Here is an 18,810-nt window from a genome sequence, read left to right on the forward strand (position 1 = left end):
AAAAAAAAAAAAAAAAAAAAAAAAGAAAGAAACAACAATCAAAAAATTGACTCGCACCACCTACTTTCAAAAAACTTCATTCAAATCACTTTCAAAAGAAATAACAAATTAAAAACGTGCAGATCAATAAGTTATTTCTTTTTCCTTTTTTTTTTTTCAAAAAAGAACGGATAAACGATATAGTTTTGGTATCCATTTTCTACTATCGGAAAAGAAATTTGACGGTATATAACCGATAGATGATATTTTTTTGTTCTTCTTTGTTCTACTCTCGTTCCTCCCCTATTTCCAACCATCTATCTATCTATCTCCTGTTTCCTCGGTGATCATAAACCACCATTGTTTGAGCAGTCGACACGTTACATGCATTTAACCGGTTCGGAAGCTTTACGGTCGAGTGGCGGAGGACGATTACAAGGCGAAAAACCACAACTGGTTTTCAACTGCAGTCAGTTCTCTTTGTTATTACGAAAACCACGGGTGACGTAAACGTGCCGGATTTGCCAGCACCCTCCACCCACCCCCTTCCCACACCCATCGCTTATACGCACACTCTTCTACGTATACAATTAAATTCTTATTCCTATTTTTTCTTTTTTTCTTTTTTTTGTTTACTTGTTTTTTCTTGCCAAATACAAAGAATCGTTTGGATTTACTTTGTTTTTTTCTTTTTTTTTTAAGCAAACCTTAATTTTATTTCTTCAATCCTTTCGTTATTTGATTTGTTTATTTTTTACTTAACGCGATTCAGATATTTATTTATTATTTAGATAATAAAGTAATATTGTAATTATATTATTGGAACAAATTTCTGATTGTAATTATGATTTTTTTTAATACTAATTGTTAGTTTCGATAGGTTACTATTTAATTGGAAGATCGAGTTATTGCGTTCGTGATAAATATAATATTATTTAAAAAAATATAAATATAAAGTATTAAATAAAAATATATATATAAAATACTTATATGTTTCCTTCTCTCTCTCTCTCATAATTTTGCTTCTAAAGTATACGTGAAAGTAGTTATATACACACGCATACATATGTGTATTTATAATAAAAAACATTGATAACAGATAATAATTGTCGAACAAAAATAAAAATAAAATTTTGTACATTTCTAATTATGAATGCCATCGAAAATAATGAAATTCTAAAACTGGTTGTCGTAAATTAGTATCGTCAGTGCATAGATAAAAAATTTATAAAATATATTTAGAAATATCGATATTGTAAATAATAATTTGTATACTTGTTTTTAAATTAAATAATATAATCAATCGCTCGATATATTATTTCGGATAGTTTAATTAGCATAAATTTTGAGATTACAAAGATGAAAAATGAAATTAAAAAAACAAAACAAAATAAAATAAAAATAAAAATAAAAATAAAATCATTTATTAACATTAGATAATAAATAACAGAAAAATTTTTTAAATTCACGTAAACAAAAAGACAATCACAGAAGAGGAATAGAATTTGAAATGATAGTGAATACGTTAAAAAAACCGCGACACAAATCACGAGTATAATATAATACTTAAGGCAAGTTAGGGTGTGTGTGTAGTGACTTACCGGTAGGTGGAACGAAAGCGAAAAGTACTTTCCAGAAGATAGTGATAGAGTGCATGAGATAATCGGCTGGTGTTGGAGAAGATGATGCTCCACCACCGCCACCACCTTCTGCATCGTCTTCTTCGTCACCACCACTGACAGTCAATGCTTCCGTGAACTGTTCCTTCCAGGAGCTCGTACCTGTAAGTAATATATCAGGATTTCTACGAGTTTACTTTTCAAGCGACTACATATGTATGTAAGAGAGCTTTACGTACTTCCTAGAACATTGGCCGAGAGAAAAAGCCACTGGTAAAATCACCTCGAAGGAATTGAGGTGTGGTGGGTAGGAGCAGGGACAGGGGGAAAGACAGGGGGAGGGAGGGGGGAGGGTTGGGAACCTGAGTTACGATCTCAATACGACGAAGATATCGGAAACTTCGAAAGTATCTTTTTAACGACGAGAATTCGACACGGTTTTTCTTTCGTTCTCGAAAGTGTTTTTTTCAAAAAATTGGGAAAATATTCCGGGTTGAATAAAAGTGTAAGAAGGTATATAAGAATAAAAGTATAGGTTATATAGATAAAGAGATAGAAAATAGTTGTAAATAGATAGATAAATATAAAGGAGAAGTAGAGAAAGAGAAAAGTTAAATAGAAAGAAAAGGATAGATAAAGGTGGTGATAAATAGATAGGTATATACATATATATGAAGATAAACAGATAAATTAGATAGAAAGAAAAAGATAGTTGTATATAGATGGTGATAGGATAATTAGATAAATAGAGATTAAAATAACTAGATAAAAAGAGAGCTAGAAAGAAATATAGAAAAGAAAAAAAAAGAAAAAATAAAAGTCAAACGATTTATCGATATTTTCTTATATTGCAATTATATTATATTACAATAATAAGATATAAAAATAATAATTGGTTAACTCTTTTTATTTCTCTTTCTCTCTCTCTCTCTCTCTCTCTCTCTCTCAATATAGTGTCTATTTAAAATTGTATTCATGATTAAGTTATACGTTAATAAATAAATAGATAAAGAATAAAAAAAAGAGAAAAATAAAAGTCAAATAATTTATCGATATTTTCTTATATATCGCAATAATATTACAATAATAAAATATGTAATAATTGGTTTAATTTCTGTATTTTTTTCCCCTCTCTCAATATCATATTTATTTAAAATTGTGTTCACGTTTAAGGGATACGTGAAATCGTACTATTCAAGAACCCATAGATACATCCAACAACGTATCCTGGGAGATACACTCAAATACTACCGCATTGCAATGCCTTACCAGACTATTTGCATATCGTTCAATAAATCCAGAGAATCGTCTTGAGAATTCAAGATCTTCAAAGATCTGCTAAGGGACTTAAAGGCCAATCTTATCTGTTCGTTGAACGATCAATATTTTCATTTTCATCTCTCTACGTACTAATATACAATTTCTCTGCATCTTCAATTAAGCGAATTAATAATATATTTGTTCTTCCTTTGTTCTCAATAGGGACAGGTAAAGGGGTTGGGCGGAAAGGGAAGGGGGGAGGAGGGGAGGACCGGTGGTCTGTCTGTTCTTTGTCTCGTTCGCATAATTCTCATTGTCAATCGAAAAATCCTTTTATTCTCTCGTGCCTTGTAAAAGGGACTATTGTAACGTGTTAGTTATTAAAAGATAAACCGTATAACATTTATAACGAAAGTTATAACAACCACCGATGTTTCATTTATTGGGTGCTTTTTTATTCGTGGTAAAAAAAATAAGTTATACATATATATAATAATTTGTTTGTCAAAAGGGAAAATCATATGAAATGAGAGAGAGAAAGAGAGAGAAATGGAATTGAAACTGGCGAGTGAGTTAACGAGTTGCGTAAACTCTTAGTAATGGGCGGGAGGTCGAGGGGAGGCGGGAGGGAGGATGGGTGGGAAGCTGTTAATGCGTTCATTCACTCTTTTTCTATTTTTATTTCATATTTTGATAAAACTTTTAACAAACGGGCATTCGTATCCGCAACAAAGTTATACTTGTTGCGGGGAGAAATAAAAAAAAAAAAAAACAACAAAAAAACTAACTTTAAACCGAGATTGTACGACGTTAGAGGGGGGTGGGTCAAAAAAAAGAGAGAGATAAATTATTGTACGAAAGTGTAATACAAATAAAAATCGTATATAAATATTTCGTTAGATTAGTTCGTCGTTGATGATTGCCACCTTTCGAATAATAACTTTGTTCTACATACTCGAACGAGAAAAAAAAAAGAAAAAGTAATCATCTTTCTTTACCAATGTCTAATATTATACAACTAGAAACCTTTAACAGTTCCTTAATTGTGTGTCGTACAAAGAATGACCCCCCCTCCCATTGCTTCTCTTTTTTAAAACGCGTCACTTCGTTACGAGTAAAAAGTAGTAAAAGAAAATGAGAAGGAGAAGTAGGTAAAAGAGGTTAAAAGGTGGGGTAGGGTGGAGGGAAAGGGTTAGTGGGAAGAAAGAAAGAAAGAAAGAAAAAAAAGGGATTCAAGTACTACGGGGAAACAACGCGTACGGTCTTTAAAAACGGACAAAGGGTTCCTTAAAGGGAATAACAATGGTTTATGTGTACCTTTTAAGTTCGATAGAAGAAACAACACATAGAAAATTCTTTTATATATCATAGAACGAGTAGATTTCTAATGTCACGTGAAGAGAAAAGGGAGACCACCACTACCACCATCACAACTATCACCACCACCACCACCACCACCACCTCTCAAGGCCATTCTCGATAATCGGCATCGCTTTGCGGAAAACTCGCTATCGGATTGCCCTATTATACCGGTGTGTCTTTTGTTCGTCGATTCTACCTTCGACGACCCATTCTCTTTCCCTTTCTCTCCCATTCTCATTCTCATTCTCATTCTGATTCTCTCTTTCTGCTTTAACCACCCTCACTCTTTGTGAAAGCAATCATTTCAGCTGCTCTCCTTCCCTTCCCTTTCCTTTACTTTGCTTCCCTTTCCTTTACTTTCCTTTCGTTTCCATTCCATTCCTTTCCTTCCACGTGGAAACGTTTGACTTTTCTCCTCGTCCGATTAAAAAGCTCACAAGAAGAACTGAATTTCAAATTACTTCGAATTTCACACACATGATTTTAGGCACACCTGTGTATGCCATTAGGTAACCATATTCTAATGCATTCGAAATATTCTCAATTGTGTGAATTGTGAAATATATACGTATACGGATTTTCTTTCGTATAATTTAAAAACATTTTTATATATGAAATTTTTATTTACGTAAAATATATCCAAACGATCAAATTTTATATTACTGATCTTTTTTATATTTTTGTAATATTTTAATAAAAATGATATAATTATATTATTAAATCAAATATTTCTTTATATCTATCGAAACTTTTATTTATTTCAAATCAATGCACAACGATCAAAAAAATTTTATATTATATATTTTAATATTTTCGTAATAGAATATTTTCATAATTATTATCATAATCATATTATGAGCAACATGAATCATACCCACAGAACATTCATCAGAACATTTATACACAACATACATAATAACCACAAAAATTACTTATTATCGATTTTCAATACATGTTCAATCACGCAGAAATTCCTAATTACATTTACCCGATCCGATTACCTGAAAGGAAACACGTATGATCACGATTTCGCATGATTTTCTACTATCAATCGGACACAAATTTTGAAAAACAATAAACAATAATAATATTAATTTTTAAACAACATTTGTTTCTCTTATAAAAAGTTTCTAATAATAATAATAATAATAATAAGGTAATCTAATACAATATGATTGCTCAACCGTGACGACAAGATTAACATGATGGCTTTCAAGAACTAATGGTTCTTACGAACTGTAATCTCAAGGAAGATGACGATTCATTTCCTTCTTATAAGAACTTTCTTCGAACTATTTTCTAATTGGAAACTTTCCTTTTCTATTATTCTTTTTCCCTTGCCTTTTTTTTCTTTTTATTCTTTTTCTTTTGCAGAAGCAAATTAGAATCCAACCATGTGACAACCATTAATCGAATTATACTTTGAAAATATATAACATAAGTGTTTTGCATATATTAATTATGATTTGAGAAAAAAAGCTCAATTAATTTTATCAAATACTTCAGGAACATTTTAAAATTATCAATATATTAGAGAAAGACCATAAAACTTTGAAGATGTTTTTCAAACAAAAAATCTTAACTGTATAACATAAGAAAATAATATTTAGATATTAATTACGAACTTCATTAGACTTACATATCACACACACACACACACACACACACACACACACACACACACACACATACACCCACACACAAGATAAACGAAAGAATCAACAGTTCGTTAGGATTGAATAATATTTTTAATAAATATATAGAAATAAAATATATGACTTACCGAGCAATATAGATGCATTAGCCCTTTGAACGAGTTTGTCCACGGTGTTTTTGAACTCCTTCGATTCTTTGATTCTAATTTGCGCTTTGGACACTTCACCAAGTCTCGGTTTACCCAAGAGTGCCATTTTTTCTTCCTCCGTCCTATCCTCAGGTTGTTTCAATTCCGCAGCTACAGCGATTCCTGCTTCGGCTAAAAACAAAAAATTACGTCTTGCTGTTTCAGTAGAGTTAAATGCTGTTATTCTTTTCGTATTATTTAATTCGACTCGGTATTTGATCATTCGGAAAAATAGATTTTTTTCTTAATTCTAATAAATCGTATTAATTCATTTTGGTAGCATATTGGATGACATTTCGGAGATATTATTTATTTTATTTTTTGTTTCATATTTTTGCAAGAACTATTATTTTATTATTTAACAATGTTAATTAATTGTGTTGATAATTATTTCAATGAGAACTTACAGAGGTTTGATCAAACCTTCATTTCAGTACAGTTTCCTATAGTATAATTCTTCTACTTCTTACAGTATAATTGTTTAGTTTAGACAAATTATAATAAGTATTTTGAGATTATATTAAATTTTGTTCCATTCGTATGTTAAGAATTTTCATAAAAATGTTGTTGTTGAAAACATGAAACAAAAATAGATCTATCAAGTTTTTCAATTTTGCGTTTGATCATATACCGAGCTATACTACTTGCAGTATTTCGTATTACCTAGCCTCGACTATAATAACATGTATGCATATATATATATAGTACAAATGTAAACTATAAGCAGTATGACCGATTGCCTACGTCATTGTAGAAGATCGAAAGCCAGAGCTTTAAATCGATTCTATGGTTATTTTACACAACGGAAATAGCAACTGTTGTTTCTACGTTCAACTTTATTTACACGTTTTCCTGTACTAGAAATATATAGACAGTTTAATTCGTATTATGTAACTACCGTATTTACGTATAGCTCTATATATACATATAGGTATGTAAGTAAAGCATGATAAATTTACTATATAATCATTGGAAAATTCTAAACTTACATTTAGCTAATATTAACAATTCACTTTTATTCAAAAGCATTTAATTAAAGTTAAATGTATCTTTGTAGTGAATTTGTTTTTCTTATCTGATGGATTCTAACGTATTATCGTATTTAAACAGTAGTAGAGAATATTTAGAAATTTATTTTTCAAAGGAGAAATCTTATCTGAAGGCTAATTTCAATATCAAAACGTGGAAAATGAAAAGTAAAAAGAAACCCCGTTTTTACACATTTTCGATATGAAACTACGAAGATATTGGCTTCTTCAATTTTCACGATTATTATAATTCAAAAGTTAATTTGAATATCGATATTTGAAGAACTCCAAATGAGAAAATAAATAAAAAGGGAAAAATAAAAATAAAAATAAAAAATTATCTTCACATTTTGATACACGAAATCATAGATATTACGTCTTCTTCAATTTTTACGATTATTATAATTTAAAAGTTAATTTGAATATCGATATTTGAAGAACTCTAATTGAGAAAATAAATAAAAATAAAAAATTATCTTTACATTTTGTGATATGAAACTATAAAGATATTGGCTTCTCCAATTTTCACGATTATTATAATTCGAAAAAAGTTGATATCGATATTAGAAGAACTTTAAAATGAAAAGGTAAAAAAAGCAAACAAACAAAAAAATTGGAATAAAAATAAAAAGAAAAAAAATTATCTCAACATTTTGATACACGAAATCGTTGGATATTAGCTTCTCCAATTTTCACGATTTGCCGTAATTCGAGTAAGGTTGTAGTAACTCGATAGTAAGTCGTTCCTGTCTGCGATAAACAGTATACGCCAGGATATTACTCTTCAATGTGGGTAACGTTTTACGTCCGTAATAAATATTCTAAGGGATTGCTTCCTCATATATATATATATATTGTGGAACGTAAGAGGCACACAGTGTAAGTATTAAAAAGCTACTATTTCTTCCAACATTTCTCATTTAATTTTTCTTTTTTTCTATCGACGTAAACGAAACTAAGTTCCGATCTTTGGTCAAACATGTTTCTTTTTTTTCTTCTTTTTCTTCTTGTTACTCATCAAACCTAAAATATCAATAAAAAAATAAATAATAAAAAAGAACTACAGAAAATTGAAACCGTTTTTTATTGATAAACAAATATTTTGTAGAGAACAATTTATTCACGCTCGTTTCTGGCTGAAATGATTTCGAAAAAAAATGCATTTATCAGAATCTATAATTTTAATTGAACGATTAATATACAGAGGATGTTTCATTTGTATTCATTCGAAAATATTGTTAAAATATTCTACGATTAAAAGTAAAGAAAACATTTTTATGTTTTGTTTTTTATGCAGAATTTGATGCTTTATCAGAATCCAGAAAAAATATTAGGCAATCTATTTAAAAAAAAATAACGATGACCTTGATATCTCATTAAAAAAGTACCTTTTGTCTTTTAATTTAATTTAACTATATAGGAAACATTTTTTCATAAAATGTATATTTTACGAGTTATTTTGAAACGTCACGTTCCCTGACTCACCCTGTATATATAAATCGTAAATAGTTTAATACAAAAAGTTGTAAATAATTCGAATTATCCGCGTTTGGAATTTTTATATTATATAATTTGTTCGAATCGTCTTGCATTGTTTCTAAATATACAAAGTAAACAGTTATTTCTATGCAGAATAACAAAAAGTAACAAACAAATTGATTTATAAGTTTGTTATCTTTTTTTCTTTTTTTTTTTTTAATCTTTGCATATAGATTTGTATAATATATATAGTTATAGCTTTTTTAATAAAAAATTTAACGAACTTATCGCGTTTTTATAATAAAATTATTTTTCTTTACATTTTTTAATCTTAAAATACGACAACGTCGTTTAATGGGATAAAAATGAAACATCCTGTATATCAAAGAGAGAAAGAGAAAGAGAAATAGAGAAAGATAGAAAGAGAGAAAGAAAAGAACAAAAAGTTTTGAAATGGTAGGGAAAAGTTTAAGTGACTTCTCGATGTTATTACGCGTTAGAAGAGTACGCAGATAGAAGTTGACGATGCGTTCAGAAGCGACTGTATCCTTTTTTAGTCCTTTATATTTTTTTCTTTTTTCTTTTTTTTAGTCAGGAAGTTGCAACACTTTTGTGGAAAAGTCTTTTCTCATTGTACATAAACTCAAAGAAGTATCTTAAGTACTTTACGCGAAATTGCTTAGACATTATTATTCTTTTTCTTCATGAAATATTTATAACAATTGAACGACTCTATTCTTTATCCTCCTCCCCTAGTTTTATTCCTTTTTCCTTATTTGATCAAAAATTCGATCTCAAACAGGGCCGAATTTAAAAGGGGATACCAATAGGCATAAGTTTTTTTTTTAGACTTAATCCCCTCCACAAATTGTATATTTTTTTTTGGATTTCGTTCATAAATCATCGTTAAATAGAAAAATTGACAAGTTTTGTTGCAATTTTTTGAAACTTTTGCCTAAACTCCTAAATAATAATTATTAATACAAAATTAATCGTCGTTTAAAACGACACGAAATGTTACATAACACTTATATACGTTTACTCGAATACAGAAATGTTTAGTTAGGTTATCAATTATTAATTAATGACTAAGTGTAACATTAGTTGTCTTCTGTAGGGCCCTTCACATTTTTAAATACGATCCTGATTTCAAATAGCACCATGAGTAATTATTCCCTTTTCATACTTATAACTTTGTATTTACCAATGAAGTTTAACAACAAGGGTAATTCCCTTTTCATTACTTGAAAACTTTGTCCGAGGAAATGTTTTATTTACTCGCTTAAAGGAAGTTCCTTTTGTACGATTAGAAGAAGAAGAAAAAAAAAATACAAAAAGAAAAAATATTCAAATAGTATCATATCTAGTAAGTAACTTCATATAAGTATCTAAATACATATACAAGTACCTAGTAAGTTTCTTTGTTTATGAGATTCTTGGTATAGTTCTCGACAAACTCTATTCTCGTTTGGATGTTTAATAAACCGATATAGACGCTAAGTTCAAGGAAATTCGTACATACTAAATTCATTTCCACTTTCTTAGTGGCTAACAATAAGAGTAATTAAATTCCTATTTTAGTTGGGATGCAATAATTGCGTTCTGAGTTAAATCTAATCGTCTAATGTGATATGTTATGTGCAATAATCATTAATTAACGAAACAATTAAACAATATATAATATTATGTACATTTCTTTTCATTTTATCGTTGTAAATCGTGAATAATGGATTTTAATTTGAAACAAAAATTATTGTAACAATCGATATATTATTACGTTACGATTTTGATAGGATAATTGTTATTCGTATTATCACAATATAATTTCTTCGTTAACGATCAATCCAATTGTCGTATATTTATATTTATCGGTTAGATTATAAGATTTAATAGGTTTTCGAATTAAACAAAATTATTAATTAATCGTAATTAACTTAGAAATGTATTTTAATTTGCTATGATCATTTTCAAGAGGAAGTACATTTATTATTATTATTATTATTATTATAAATCGATAAATATCGGAACCAATATCGCAAACTGAATGACATCTGCTCTTCTCTGCTTCGCATTTATCAGGAAATGTGATTACCTGTATTCCCTCCTGCTCCACCCCGTTTTTCTACGGTAACCGGTCATTTTCATTGGATGCAGATTGACATTGAAAAACGAAACTAATTTCCAAACCTAATCGACTTGTCTCGCTTTAACTTTCGAATCGATTCTTCGAATAACAAATTTACCTGCCGTTTTATTCCCTCTTGTTTTATATTTATTTAAATCACATTTAATTGAACTGAATTTTGTTTCTTGTTTTTTTTTTTTTTTTTTTATAACAAAATTTAGGACAATTATTTTATTATTATATGGAAATAAATTCAAGAGATCGAATATTATAATATTTTGTTGTTTTACATTTATTGAAATTATTTTCTACATTTTTTGTAAAAACATTTTCTCATTGCAAACGTTTAATTCCCCCCCACCCCCACCCCCCATTTTAAATGTATATTCGTGAGATTCAAGGAAATGAGTTTATTTAGTTTGCATTTGGTTTTGGATATCTAATTGTTATGGTTAACCTCTTGACTGTTATAGAAGTTATGTAATATGTATATTCGTCCAACGAGATTTCGCAGCTTTCGAAATGTGTTATCAAATCGATATTTGTATATAACATAATATAAATAGAACGACAAATATAAAATAAAAAAAAACAAATCAATCGAAACTTTTCGATAGGAACATTATTACATAAATGTTTAATATACACATTTATAGGATTAATTTATATAAACAATAATATCTTTATTTAATTCGACTTTGGTCTGAAATTTAATATTTCACGGGAAGCATTAATATTAAATTCAAAAATAAGAAAAGAACTCACGTAGAGATAAAAAGCTTTATTATGGCAAATAATAGTAATGGAACTGATTAACTTAGGATTCTCTTTTTCGTAAAACGAAACAAACTTTTACATGAAAGAAATTTTATTTATGTCGTGGTAATATAAAAGTAAAGGAGGGAATAAAATTTGTTGACATAAATTTACGTGAAACTAATAAGAGAACGAAATAGTTTTAAAACGTGATTCTCTTAGCCATTATTATAGTTCTTTCTTAAACTTAAAGCCTTCTCGTCTTGCCGTTTAAATTTAACCAAGTAGCAAAACCGTTTTTACGAGAAGACTTTGATGCAATGACGTTAATACTATCTTGACGTTCAATTCATCTTTTTTTTTTTTTTACCTTTTATCTATAATTCGTGTTACATACTAATTAAATTTTAAAACTTTTTTTCAATTTCTTTATTTTTGTCATCCGAGGAACGATATAAAAAAATAACGACAACAAAATATATATATATCTTCTTTTTAAAACAAAGAGAGAGAGAGAGAGAGAGAGAGAACAAAAATTTACATTAAAAAAAAAACAAAAATATAGAATTGTTGTTGAATAGAAAGAGTAAAGAAAATATAATATAAACGGAAAGAGAATTTTTAAAAGACAAACGTTTAGCGAGTATATACGTATATACTAAAAAAACATTAATTTTTTCCGGCTAACACAGTATTACTTTTATCTGCGTAAATTATCTTCTACGTAAGAATTAAAAAAATTTATTAAAATCGAATGAGATAAACGTGAAATGTGCACAGAATGTATATTACAAACTATAAAAGTGAAAATTTTATTACGAAAAGAAAAGTGTAGATCATAGAAAAAATCATTATATATATATTAATTCGTTGCAAATCAAATTTTGTTAGTGATTATGAACATGATTTCAAGATTGCACACGACTATAGAGAATAAATATATATGTACATATATTAATAAATCATATAATGTATGCATCATCTGATCAACAATCTATTTGAGATAAATTGACATAATATTACATAACTTACGACATATGAACAATTTTTACTGATTTTGACTCAATAAATTATATCTAATTCTAAAACCAAGATCTCAGCGTGTATTCTTTTTTTAGAATTTTTATCGACCATCATCATATCGACACAAAAAAAAAGAACGATATTAGGTCTCTCTGTAAGATTGTTACTTAATTATAAATAAAAAAGAAAGACAAAGAGGTGAGAACAGAAATGGTATGTAACATAATAAATAGATTCCTGTAAGGATAAAATATATAAGTATACGTATATATGTCTCTATATATATATTTAACTACATAGAGTATAATGTATAAGCATATGAATACATACGTACATATATATACACAGACACATATATGTATATATAAATACATAGGATACGTTTGTATATGAATCTTTTCCACGAAACGAATTGCAGCGTCGAGTTTCCAAGGCGTCTATAATTCAAACGAAACAGAAGGCAGAATTCTTTCGGTCTTTTGTACGTAGTTAGGTATAGTACATATACATATGTATATTTCGAAAGAACCCCTACCTCTTTCTCTTTCACTCTCTCTCTCTCTCTCTCTCTCTCTCTCTTGGTATTATAGCGAAACGACTCTAGAGTACGATTCGAAAGCTTTACAACCCGCAATCCGACAAGGCGAATGATATATTCTCATGGTTCTTGCTAAAGTTCAACGTTGCGATCAATCTGGAAGAGACGTAAACTTGCTTCTAAAGCACCGAACTGTCGTCGTTAAGCTTGGACTGTTTGGTCTCCTCGATCGATCATCTAATTTTGTATGTGCTACGTACAAAGTATTATAATGTATACGTATGCTATAAGTACAAAAAAATGTTGAAATTTTATAAGAATATACGCTGCTAACAAGGACTGCTTTAGAATTTCTAAGCTCAGATTTTTATTCAAACTTTGTACACTTGTAATGGTCAATGAGGACTATAATATATTGGAATCTGTAAAAAAATTTAGATGATCATCCGTTTACGAAAGAACAGGAGTAAAAGTTTTGCAAACATTTTTATGTTTACTTATGTATTTTTGTTTCGTAATTTTTTTTTTGTTATCAGTAGAGCAATAAGTAACGGCGTAGTTTCGTATTTGTGATGTCGCCGGATCAAATCCTCGACGGGGAGAATTGTTTTTTCCTTGATTTGTTTTTTTTTTTTTTATATTTTTCTAAAGTATGTTATATTAATTTTATGGGGAATATAATCAAAAAAAGGATACATTTGTATATTACAGAGCTTGGTTAAGTTTCTTCTATTTGCAAACTTTTTTATTTTATTAAAAAAATCAACATTATTACTCAAGTAATATGATAAATAATTGTAAATAAAATAACACACGATAAATAACACTAAATTAATATTTTTACGTACCTGGGCTCATGTAATTCGCTTTTTTAATTTTTCTTTTATTTACAAAAAAAAAAAAATTAAAAAACTTTTATATATTATTGTACATATACATACATAACACGTATATCTATACTTTTTGAAACATTCAATAATCACACGGTCTTGTACATTGGAATGTTTAAATTGATTTATAACAGTGTAAGTTTTATTTCAACGAGATATTCAGGCATCGAATTTGTTGCTGTTAAGCTTCGATTGATCGGTCTCCTCCTCGATCGATTATTTTGTATGTATTACTCGTGTTGTTGATAAAATATTGACGTTTTATGAAAATGCATTCGTTTCAAATTGTATCATAAAATAAAAAAAAAAAAAACGATGTAGACAAAACAGATATCAGATACCTATCAACTATTTTGTAAATATTCAATAAATCACACAATATTGTACACGAGAATGTTTCCGCCATGTTACAAAGGATAAAACTTTCATTTCAACGAGTTCTTCTATTCGCAAATAATCGTCTATATCATTTCCACGATCGATCATTTTTCATTTCGATTGGATATAAATTGTAACGAAATGTTGAAGTTGTCTAAGAACACGTTGATTTAGATTTTAAGCAAGAAATTCATGTTATTTGTATTTTTTATCGAAAAAGAGATCGATCGATTGATGTATCATATAACATAAGTATTTGATATAGAATTTTTTGAAACGCGTTCAACTTTAGCAAGAATTTGAGAACGTAGAAAAATGTTTATGTGCAGATTATAAAGATGAAAGAGAGAGAGAGTTCTTCAGCTTTAGTGAGAAGATAGAAGTGGGGTAACTTTGCGTGTATGTAAATATGTTGACGCTGGAGAAAAGAAAAGAGAGAAAGCAACAAAAAAAAAAAAAAAGAAAAGAGAAATAAAAGCAAAACTTTGACGCTATTCTTTCAAACGTTTCGATGAAGTAGAGAAAAAGACCTACAGAGATCCAACAATGCAGATTCTTCTTTTTCATGTATCTATCTATCTATCTATCTATCTATCTCACTATCTCACTCTTTCTTTTCTTTCATCTTCCAATAAGTTTTAGTCGAATTTTAACAACCGATAAGAGAAAATTTCACGTCTAAACCGCAACAGAGTATTTCGATCGACAAAGAAGGCAACTTACTATGTCAGAATTCAATCCCCCAAGAGAGATAGAGAAGTAAATATCATACTATAGTAAGAGAATTTCCGCCAGTTTCTAACCTAACCTTTTCCGTCGATGTTTCCTTCATTTTATTCTTTTAACACCTCGTCAAAGGATACCACAACTCAATGAAATGTTAATAAAAACAGTAAAGAAGTTGTTAGTTTTCTTTTTCCTATTTGTATTACTTTAACACAACTACTCTCTATGCTATACTAAAATAACTTATATATTTAGTGACTTATATATTTAGTGACTTATAAATTTAGTGACTTATATATTTAGTGACTTATATATTTCAGTGATGTTTGCTCGAAGAGTTATTCAACTGGCTTATTTATGTTTTCTTACTGGAATAAAATTATGTAATTGATACCGATTTTATTTATTAAAATATAAATAAAAATATATTCTAACCTACATTTTTTTTTTATAGCGATTAACAAACGAACAAGTCTAAAGTTTAAAACACTTACTAGTGACAAATAATATCTTTCAATTGTTTAGAAAGAAATGGTTTTTTTCGATAATCTTGACGGAACCCTAACACAAATATGACTTGATACGAGAAAGACATTTTTTTATATTGAATAAAATATTATTTTTTATGTGTCCTATAGGACACAAGTATTTCGTATTCATGTATAAAGCACTACTGGCTCACACCAATGTTCTATCTTAATTATAACGCAAATATGGGTAAATGCATAGTTAAAGATACAGAAACAACAATAGCACTGTAATTTCGTTTACATTCGCTTCGCAGTAGAGTAGTCTGCACAGGCCAGTTCCACCATATTTAAAGGATTAAATTTAAACGTCAACTCGACGCGAACGTTTTTATTAAAATTAGAGAACTCGGTCATTTCTCAAAATACGATACCATTCTGTTCCTCCCTTTCCCCCTTCACCACTCGTAACATTTTTTTAATCTGACATCGGCAGAAGTTAAACATCCAATAAAGAAAAGTAACTTACAAAATGACTCGTTACTTTTATTATTTTTGAAGTTATACTTCTTTTGGCGCGTTTGGAAAAAATGATGAGAGTGAATTTTTACGATGCGCGCGCACAGTGACACAAAAATCGACACTACGAAGTCTGTCGGTATTTACGATGCGCGGGCAAAACGATTTCAAATTTAACGGCATAAAGTAATTCGATATATCTCCCTTATATTTAGTGTGGACTGATATCTATCATATATTCTGATATTTCTATATACACAACACGTGTTTTATATCGATACAAATAAAAATTATTTATGTGCTTTGAAATTATTTAATTATTATATACGGTGGTGAGATATTGATATTAAAAAACTGTGAATATCTTCAAAAAATATCTTCAAAAACATTAATTATTCGTGAATATTAGTAATAAAAGTTTTTTTTAAAGGTTAATTGAGGTTATATTTGTTTTGTACGCCAAAGAAGTATAACTTCTTACGTGTGTACATAAGTACACAGACCCGGTTTTTTTTGCCATATTGTTCATTTCAAGTTGCAATTTAAAACGCCTTTTCTAATTGGCCAAAGCCCTTGAACTACCTCATTCAACGCCTGCCCCCCCCCCCGCCAACCCCTTATATCCTATCATTTGTCTTTTTTTTTCTCTTCCTTAAACGAACTACGACTTTGTGATAACTGTAAAAGAAGAGATCCCTATTTTTTTTTTTTTTTTAACCACGAACCAATTACCTCTTTTAACGAGATCCAAGAGATCACGCTTCTAACGAGACATTTTTTTGCTAAGTCAGACGAGGCGGTGTTTTCAAAGGAAAGTTAAAAAAAAAAAAAAAAGGAAAAAGAAAAAAGATGTATGAAACGCGTAAAGAGCAAGGTTGAATATCATTTTACGGTGTTTCTTTTTTTTTTCTAAAAGTAAAACGAAAAAAATATAATATAAGAATATAAACTTATCGTGTTAGCCCCTCGCCCCCAAGCTTGTAACTTTATTGCTTTTATTAGAAAAGAAATATATGTGTGTGTGTGATAAAATTTTATAACTAGTAAAAAAAAATTTTAGTCTTATCCTCCACTCGTGATCGAATTTTTTTTTACGATTTTCGACTCTTTATATTTTCACGTGGTTTTTGTAAGAAGAAAAATAAAAAGAAGAAATAATAGGTATACTCGGGTCGAATGGTAAATAGGAACAAAAATGGTAAGGCAAAGGAGGAAATTTGAAAAGGTTAGGAGAGTCTCTCTCTCTCTCTCTCTCTCTCTCTTTCTCATGTCAGTAGACCAGTTGCAAGCAGGCATGTGCGCACGAAACATACCTACTTTAGCTCTCAGCAAGGTATTGCGTTCTTCTCACTCTACTGCAGATTAGTTTAAAACAAATTGTCTTGCCATCTGGTTTGTCATCGAGATTGGTTGGTGCACATAGCATTCGCAATGTGCATCATCCATGTTTCAGGTAAATTGAATTTTATCGCTTTTATCTTGTTCTTTCTCTCTTTTTCTTTTTTATTTTTCTTTTTATTTTTATTTTATTCTTTTTTTTTTTATTGCTGTGTTGCAGATTTTAGAGAGATAGAAAAAGAGATCACGAAGATTAAATAAAAGGGGTAACGATCGGGATAAGGGGATTTCTGCTGTTTTGTTATACTGAAAAAATCATACGGATTATAAGTTTATTCATGTCCACCAGGTGGCAGTTGTGTTGCGGGAGTCCCCATTTTGCTTTTTACTGTTTATGATCATTTTAAAATGTTTATTAGTGACTTTTTTATAGTCGAGATTATGATAAAATAATAAAATTTTCAATAAAATATATTTTTCAAATAATATTGAGTTGTTAAAAAATTGGTATCGATTTATTTTAACAATAAATATGATAAAGTGTTATGTCGTTATAGGTTATAAGAGTACTAGCAAAACAGAACGTATTTACAAGTAAATTATTAAAATGTAAGAAATATCTCAACGAAAAATTATTAATTATTAACAATAAATTACATAATGACATAATGTTGTATAAATAATTTAAACAAATTTTTGTTATTTTAATATCCTTTGAAAAAAAAAAATATCTACTTTAGAAATTTTATTTACATTTTTTAATTCGAAGTGGGGGAACTCCCGCGATAATGGCACTATATATACAGTCTGTATTTAATTTTCATATCACGAGTTTAACATTACGATCATTCTTCTTTTATCTAATTTTCATATAGAAGATAGTAAAAGTTTCATCAGAGTGTAAAGTAAAAATCCGAATTGACGAATTAAATTTCTTTTCTTTTTATTATTATTATTATTATTATTATTATTATTATTATTGGACGTATATAATAAAAATGAAAAAAAGAGAAGAAATTTGTGTATTATACCATTGGTCGAAGATAAAAGTTAGTAATAAAATGCGGAACGTCATGAATCCCTTTAGGACCATACAAAAGGATTAAATAGACTTCGGAACCGTCGATGGATTTTGAAAATTCTTAGCAAAAGATAATTTAGAAGTTGGAAGTTTACAAGGATAAAGCTGGCGGTTGATATTACCGTGTCGAGGACGTACCACAAGGAGGTCAACCGGGAATTGGTTCTATGGAAGCGGATAGGAATCTACGACACTGAAGGGAGGAGCTCGATCATATGATTTACGTAGACGTGACCTTTATCTAACATAAAATCGTTTCGAACTTTAACAATTTTGAAAAAAAATGTCATCGTTATAAAGTTTCATTTTTTACATACGATTAATCCTACAAGATTAAACTATCCTTTCTTGATCGTAAAATCTTCTACGATTATTATATTCATTATTATTATTATTTTT

The 18,810-nt window shown here is 28.9% G+C and overlaps 1 protein-coding gene across 2 annotated transcripts in view; it reads right to left on the bottom strand.

The window, feature by feature from the left end:
- Positions 1-18,810, bottom strand: part of LOC106789738 (sodium/calcium exchanger 1) — an 85,004-nt gene that overhangs the window by 33,140 nt on the left and 33,054 nt on the right. For both annotated transcript variants that reach the window (XM_014754205.1, XM_014754206.1), the window contains exons 4-5: positions 6,004-6,195; positions 1,581-1,760 (exon numbers count right to left, since the gene is read on the bottom strand). In XM_014754205.1, the coding sequence (XP_014609691.1) occupies positions 1,581-1,760; positions 6,004-6,195 (372 nt within the window). The remainder of the gene's footprint in view (positions 1-1,580; positions 1,761-6,003; positions 6,196-18,810) is intronic.

Source organism: Polistes canadensis, unplaced genomic scaffold (assembly GCF_001313835.1).
Source record: "Polistes canadensis isolate GaletaPanama2010 unplaced genomic scaffold, ASM131383v1 scaffold_199, whole genome shotgun sequence".
In the NCBI taxonomy this organism is placed as follows: domain Eukaryota; kingdom Metazoa; phylum Arthropoda; class Insecta; order Hymenoptera; family Vespidae; genus Polistes; species Polistes canadensis.